The following is a 7,796-nucleotide window of genomic DNA, read 5'->3' as shown; positions in this document are numbered from 1 at the left end:
GGGGTCACAGCAATAGTTTCTTCAAGTTGTTGCTTTATTTTTCAGATCAGTTTTCAGATTTCATCATGACAGTGTTTCAGAGATTTCATTTGGAGAAAAAATTGAGAAATTTAACTCCACAGACAGCAGTCCACCACAGTTTATATAATAATCCACATTTTTCAAACCACAATGGAATCTCCATCAACTGGAGGTCTGAAGTAGATGATAATTTATGTAAAATCATCAATATTATTATTTGTGGTCACTTCAAGTTTTTAATCTCAACAGTTCCAGTCAGTATAAAATTGTAAATATCTTTGCAGGTGACCTGGAGGAAAGCATCCCAAGGTAAAGTAGTGGACTCTCCCAGAGGTCTGGTTCAAGATTTGGGTACTGGAGGAAGTGAAGGCTCAAAGGAGTCCTCTGAGGAAGGCAGAGTCAGCCTGCAGAAGAATGCTGTCGAGCACTTTGACCCAGACACTGGCAGTGGCATGCTGTTTCTCAGTAATGTGACAGTGGCACATGCTGGTTTTTATGAGTGTGAAGCCTGGAATGCAGGAGGTGTTGCCAGAGTGACCTTTCAACTTGCCATCAACTCATCCTCCTTGTCTTCCTCCTCAATTTGGGCCATGTGGTCTCAAGTATCCTCGCCATACTCACCTGTTTGGCCTCGACTGAAGAGCCACGGTCATGCTTTGGGCTCCGATGTGAGCCGAGAGCCCCTTTACGCCCTGGGCAGCATGGCCTTCAATGCTCTGGGAGCTGCCACTCAGACAGCCATTTCTTTGGGCATCTCCCTGCTGGCTTTGACCGCTCTGCTGTTGGTCGCCATGATTTACAGCCGCCATCACCAGTGTGACAAGGAGCCCAGTGGTGCTGAAAAGGTGGATATTGGTCAGCAACAAAATAAAACAGCACATTAAGAAAAAAGCAACAAACACGTACAACCTGATAAGTGATAGGAACGTCTAAGGGCAGGTAATATTTCAGGGCAACAGAGTTTGATATACATATCAAAATATTGCTGCCACTAGATTAAATAAAAAACAGTAAAAAAAAGTTCTAAGTGTAATAAAAAACTGTTGCATCAGAACAGAAACTTAAAAACATAATTTTACCAAATTCTGAAATCTTTTATGTAGATAATTAAGCCAATTTTTTTCCAGTTTGGTTTGATGATTTTACAAAGAACTTAAAGTTTTAAAATAGGGATGAACACCAATGAATATAACTGATAACCCTTTAAAATATTCCTGTAAATATCTGGCAGGATGTTTTATGTAATTCAGGCAGTGAGCACAAGGTCATAGCAGCAACGGTAAAATTAGAAATGTTCTGCAGAAATGTTGCAGTGTGCCGACGCAGCTTCTGTCTAGAACTCCAACATGATTTTATAATAATTGGACCTCAGAAAAATGCCCACATTTTATGTCTGAACTGTAGAAGAAGTGTAAAGAGAAGTAAAATCAAAAGAAATGTTACAGCTGCTGTCAGTGGCTCATTATGGTCCCTATGGTAACCACACATCTGTCACCTGTCGTTTGTTCCCTAGTGTCTGTCACTCCCTGACTGCCAAGTTAATGAGAGGCAGACAGAAAATAAGGCTTAAACAAACAGTCAAAGTGCAACAACTAGAAGTCAGATCTTACATATTCTTGACCCATGACCGGCAGAAGACTCTAATGGTCACCCGTGATTTAAAAAAAATGAAGACATTAGTGAGACATATAGTGTTTTATGTTGAAGATATGACTAGTTAAAAGACTTCCAGTTTTGAAGGGAAATTTTGAGCTCAAGTATAACTGAACCTGTGGAAGCTTGGTTGTGCACTCTGTGTTCTGGGGGATTTGAGAAAAAAATAAAAGTCCTACAGTAGTGAAAGACACACTGAGTAAAAGAAAACAGAAGTCCCTACATTTTGATGTATACCTTTGGTATGCACCAAAACAGTTGTGGGAGTAAAAAGTGTTTATTTGCAAAAGATTAGAACATTTTAGACAATTCAGAAGATAGTGTAACATCGTCAGCTGAACCTGCTGTGGAAAACTGTCAAAAATGTGATTGTGTAAACAGACATTTAAAACATCCAAATGCCATTTAATTCATGTATAGTCCAACATTCTGTGACCCATTTAAACTTTGAATAATATCTCTACTGTGAAGTCTGTCTGAGTTACAGAGCTCCAATGGGGGTTGGGTTTTCTCATCTGTTTCACCAATATCCCATTGAACTCCATTATTTTCTTTTCTTGCAGGTTTTTGCTAATTTTGTCTATGTTGTGTGGCATTCCACTACCAAATGTCAAAGCACACTATTGTTAATCAAGCCGCACGTTTTGGTGTATAATTTGCACGTTTTATTTCAAATCTGAACAACAAGAGACAGGACAAAAGATTTTTTTAACAAGGTAGTGATAAGGGTTATGCATTGGTAACCCTTGAAAACATTAGAGGGTGTTTAATATGCATTCAAGTGTATTAATTAGCAGTCAAGTCTACTTCAGGCCTCTTAATGACTTTAATCTTCTCTTTAGTTTGTAAAAAATATAAAAAAGAATGCAGACAGGTGCATACACAAACAAATGTCAAATTAGAGTCCCCATGTAGCCTAACATGCATGTTTTTGGACTGTGGGAGGAAGCTAGAGTACCTGGAGAAAACTCAGGGATGCATAGAGACCATAGAGAGTCCACACAGAAAGGCCCACGCAGCCAAGATGCAAATGGGAGACCTTCTTGCTGTAAGGCCACAGCGTTAACCACTAGAACACAGTGCAGCCCTGAGACTTTAGCCACTCCCACTTTTTACGCTTTATCCTGATCAGGGTCACTGTAGGCTGAAGTTAAATGTCACACTTTTGATATTTGTCATTGACATGTATTATAACACTAGACCAAAGGCTTTCTCTCATTGTTGGGAGTTGAAGCCAGCAGGACCTGGTTTAGGAAGCTGTCATGTTGTATTTTTGGAACCAGCATCTGCGGACTAGAGATGTGAGGTTTTAAGCCTTGCCTACTCCCCCACGCATGAAATAACTAATTACAGCTAAACTTATTAGAAACTTTATTATTGTTATACAAGCATTACATTATTATAGAAATATTTGAACATGTAAGGTAAAGCAAGGTGAGGTAAGAACTACATGAAACAAGTCATTCAGTTTATTTATATAGCTTCAGTTAACAAAAAAAGCCATCTCAGGGCACTATACAAAGAAAAGAAAACAAATCCAAACTAAAAGTTCAATTCACTCTAAAACAGACCCAGATTCAAATCCAGTCACAGTCAGTTCAGTACCTATTATAATACAATCCATGTACATACAGTACATTATAAAATGTGAGTTTATAAAAGTTATCTATCTAATAAAGCCAGCAAATTGCGTTGAATCTTCATTTCTTCGCAATCTCCCATCCTGAGAAGCACATTGGTAACAATGGAAAGAAACAACTTCTTTTTAACAGGAAGAAACCTCCAGCAGAACCAGAACCAGGCTGATGAGCAGCCACCTGCCTCATCCAGCTGGGGTTTGAGAGGACAGAGAAGAGACAGTAGAGCAAGTACAGCAGAGTAAGGAAATGTGGTCAGTTTGTCCTCCAGCAGTCTAAGCCTATAGCAGCATAACTAAGGGATAGCTCAGGAAACCCAAGCCAACCCTAACAATAGGACCGCTCAAAAAGGAAAGGCCTAGTCTTAAAGTAGACAGAGTGTCAGCCTCACAGACAGAAACTGGAAGTTGGATGCAACAAGTGAGGAGCCTGAGAACTGAAAGCTCTGCCTCCTGTTCTACTTTTAGAAACTCTAGGAACCACAAGTAATCCTGCAGTTAGAGAGCAAAGTGCTCTGTTAGGAAAATATGGAACAATAAGATCTTTAATATAAGATGCAGCTTGGTTGTTGAGAGCTTTGTATGTTAGGAGTAAGATTTTAAATTCTATTCTGAATTTGACAGGAAGCCAATGGATAAAAGCTATTAGAACATTAGCAGCAGCATTTTGGATCAACTGAAGAAGTTTTTTGGACACCCAAATAATAAAGAATTACAATAGTCCAGCCTAGACATGATAAATGCATAATTTTGAGACAAGGTGTTTCTAATTTTAGTGATATTACACATGTGGAAAAAAGCTGTCGTGGTAACATTTTTTTATGTGGGGGTTAAAAGACATATCTTGATCTTAAATAATGTCAAGGTTTTTACATTAAAACCTGGTGGTCAAGTTAATGCCATCCAGAGGAAATAAAAAGCATGAAAGTTTATTCCTAAGATGCTCAGCTCCAAAAAACCCCAACCTGTGTTTTGTCTTAGTTTAAAAACAGAAAATTAAGAGTCATCTAGGTTTTCATTTTTTTAAGACAAGCTTGTAATCTAAGTAACTAATTTGATTTATTAGGTTTCTTGTATAAATACAATTGAGTATCATCAGCGTAACAATGAATATTGATCTAATTCTGTCTAATAGTTTTACTTAGTAACTGGATTTGAATCTGGATCTTAATTATTAGTTTATAATTTGGACTTGATTTTAATTTTTTACTGTGCCATGAGATGACTTTTGTTGTAAACTGGTGATATATACATATAAATAAAATTGAACTGAATTGAATAAAATGCCCCTTCACAAGGTTACATAACACTGCCACTAAAAGTTTACTACAGGGAACTAGCAGATCCCAATTTAATTGATGCTATTTTACTCATAAGAATACATACATTGAGAAACATATGGAACCAAAACAATAAATTAGGTTTTTATGCAGATGTTTAGACTAAAACAGAGCATTTGGAAAGTATGAAACTCTTAGGTCTGTTGTTTATGTAACCCAAAAGTGATGGTGAATTTTAACCAGCAGGAAGAAAGCATCCTGTACGTGAATGACTACTCTGATGGGCCCACCATCTTTGCCCAGCTGGAAGAGTACCGTGACGAGCAAGGCCACGAAATGTATGTTCTCAACAGAGCCAAACCCGTGCTTCCTCCTGCTCCACTAACAGACATCTCAACCTCTAATCTGGGCTGCCCCGCACCATCAGACACCTCCAGTCAAACGCTCTCTGTGGGCCCAGGACTAACCACAAACCCAACTCTTATCCTGATCAAACAGCAGCAGCAGCAACCGCAGGACAGCGGCATACAGACGATGAAGAGAATGGCAGGGGAAGGAGGGGAAGCAGAGCCTGTAATCACATCAGAGGCTGAAGAAATGTTCCTGAACCATACAGGCTTGTTCATGGAGTCTCAGATCGCTTACGAGATCCACTGTTGAGGGAAGAAGAGACACCACTCAGCCAACACAGAGGGTTTCCATGTGTGTGACACAACAATTTATTGAGTTTTTCCTCTCTTAAAAAACTGAAATCTGTCAATTAGGAATAGAAGTACAAACTCCTTCTGAGGGATATTCCTTTCATAAAACATCCTAAAGGTTACTAGAGAAGTTTACATACAAGATAGTGCTGACAATCTGCTGAATAACTGAAACACTGAACCTTTTATTGGACGTTCTGTGACCCTGTTCCAAAATGTCTGAAGTTATAGGGCAGATTTGATCTCCGCAGCTTTACTCACACAGTGGAGTCTGGACTTGGCTGTAAACTGAGCTGCACATATCTGAACTGTACTGGACATGATAAGACATCAGAAATGCTTCTGTAGCAGGAAGATCGCATAATGAGTTCAAGAACTGAAATCTGTCTTCTTTAAAACTTAAAGCTCATTTCCAAGGTGAAAAGCAGGGAACTTTTAAAAATCTTCCAATAGATGATCTTGTGTAAAACTCTTGTTAAAATTTTAAGTGTAACTATGGCTGGTGTATGTATTGCTTAAAGTGCAAGATCATGTTAATTATCAAAAAAAAGATTGTAAATCTTTAACATCCTTTTTATTCCAGGTAAACTCCTCATCATTTGCTAAAACGGTCATTCCTGCTGAGTGTCCTGTCCAGTTCTGCACAACAACAACAAAACAGGGTTCTGTAGCACAAAGTCAGATCATTTTCATGGACCTTGGAGCTATACACCTGTTTGGTTCTGGATGACTGGGTATTATAAGTGCAGGCAAAGGCAATTGGTTTGGGCTAAAATATCTGGTTTTCTGGGATTATGAGAAATTCATTTTTAATACAGTTATTTTAAAGTGCAAGAAGTCAGTCAGGCAGAACAACAATTCTAGTTTTTTAGCATTTAGTTCGTTATTGTCTCTGCAACACACCGAGTCCTCAGAAGTGCTCCGAACTTCTGTATCTGTTCAGTAGGAGTATCTTAGATTCTTTTTAAGTTTGAAATATTAAACATTACCAAGAATTCTGATCTTCGTCTGTTTTTCTGACCATATTTATTCCTACAAGATGATGGTTCACCAAAACCTTTCCAGATCCTAATGCTTCGGACATTTCTTAGTTTCAGTCATGAGTCAACCTGAAACAGTAAAGATTTTTTAAATTTTATTTTAACCACACGGTTAAAGAATGAGAAGCTGCTCACTGCATTAGTCGGAATTAAAATATTTGTTGCTGTGGCTGAAGTAGTGGTTTAGGTGGTGACTTTATTTGGCAAACTGTATATTTTTCTAATGACATTTTGAACTGTGTGCTCAACTGTGTTTCATGTCACTTTTTCTGATTGTTTTTCTTTAAATAAACCAGTCCTCGTTTTGACTGAAAAACAAACACCTGCATATATGATTTTCTGGACTTTAGTCACTGTAGCAGTATTAAAGTGCTACATAAATGAAACAGTGTGGACCGTTTATCATGGTGATATATACCAGGTTAAAGCTGGGCAGTGTCTAAAACTGTTCCCTACTTATTGGAACTATTTGTTATACTTTTAATCTGGTTCATATCCTATCCACCTTTGTTCAGACAAGAGCCAACAACAAGCTGCCTCTGAAGGTCGTCTCCTTCGCCTGTTGGACAGTCCATGACTGGAGATCTAATCATTCTCTGTAATGTATGAGCTGTGCTTCAGTCCTGTGGTTGTTAGCCTTTCAGATCTGGATTCAGACAGCTTCTATCTTTCTACAGACATAGTTCACATGGAGGAATGGCATTTTAAAAATACTACATGTTTGTTTATCATTAATGAGATGAGAATCATTCCTGCTGTCATCCTAAGTGATGATAAAAAGGTGGAACATAGATTTATAGTGGGTTGCAGGAGTATTAACCCCCTCTCTGCTTTATCTATACAACCTATATTACCTGATTGTATATGTACTTGATTATAATACACTTACTCAAAATACTTCAGACACATATAGTTAAATAAAGAGAATACTGTTTTAAAAAAAAATCTAAAAAAATAAATAAATAAAACTGAAAAATGGTGCTGATGAAAGATATTCCAACAGCATGATGGTGTGGTGTGCTAAGCTCAATGGCCAAAAAGTTCAGTTTTAGTCTCATCTGACCTCAGCCCCTTCTTCCATATTTGGGGGGGTCTCCAGTCGGCTCCACTAGGGTTACCTTTGGCCTCCTGGATGTTTCTCTGATCGATGCCCTCCTTACCTGCTCTGTGAGTTTGGGGGACAACCCTCTCTTGGCAATTTTGCTTTGGGGCATTATCTTTCCATTTCCTAACAATGGATTTATTGGATGGCGGCGCATCAGAGCACTGGTTAGAGCTGTCGTGTCACAGCAAGAAAGTTGCAGGTTTGCCTCCCAGCCTTTCTGGGCAGAGTTTGCTTGTTCTTCTTGTGCACTTGTGGGTTTTTGTCAGGGTACTCCTGTTTCTGCCCACAGACCAAAATGATGCAAAAGTTCATCAGTAACTCTAAATTGTCCCCAGGTGCAAGTGAAATAGTGAATGGTTA

The 7,796-nt window shown here is 38.5% G+C and overlaps 1 protein-coding gene across 3 annotated transcripts in view; it reads left to right on the top strand.

Moving 5' to 3' along the window:
• Positions 1–6,665, top strand: part of LOC108246955 (leucine-rich repeat-containing protein 24) — a 26,509-nt gene extending 19,844 nt beyond the window's left edge. For 2 of the 3 annotated variants that reach the window (XM_037981363.1, XM_017434746.3), the window contains 2 exons: positions 306–866; positions 4,834–6,665. In XM_037981363.1, the coding sequence (XP_037837291.1) occupies positions 306–866; positions 4,834–5,250 (978 nt within the window). In that variant the 3' untranslated portion in view covers positions 5,251–6,665. The remainder of the gene's footprint in view (positions 1–305; positions 867–4,833) is intronic. The other variant, XM_017434748.3, reaches the window with a different exon arrangement.
• The last annotated feature ends 1,131 nt before the right edge of the window (positions 6,666–7,796 follow it).

The sequence above is a fragment of the Kryptolebias marmoratus genome, linkage group LG18 (assembly GCF_001649575.2).
Source record: "Kryptolebias marmoratus isolate JLee-2015 linkage group LG18, ASM164957v2, whole genome shotgun sequence".
Classification (NCBI taxonomy): domain Eukaryota; kingdom Metazoa; phylum Chordata; class Actinopteri; order Cyprinodontiformes; family Rivulidae; genus Kryptolebias; species Kryptolebias marmoratus.
This window is presented reverse-complemented; position numbering and strand designations above follow the sequence as displayed.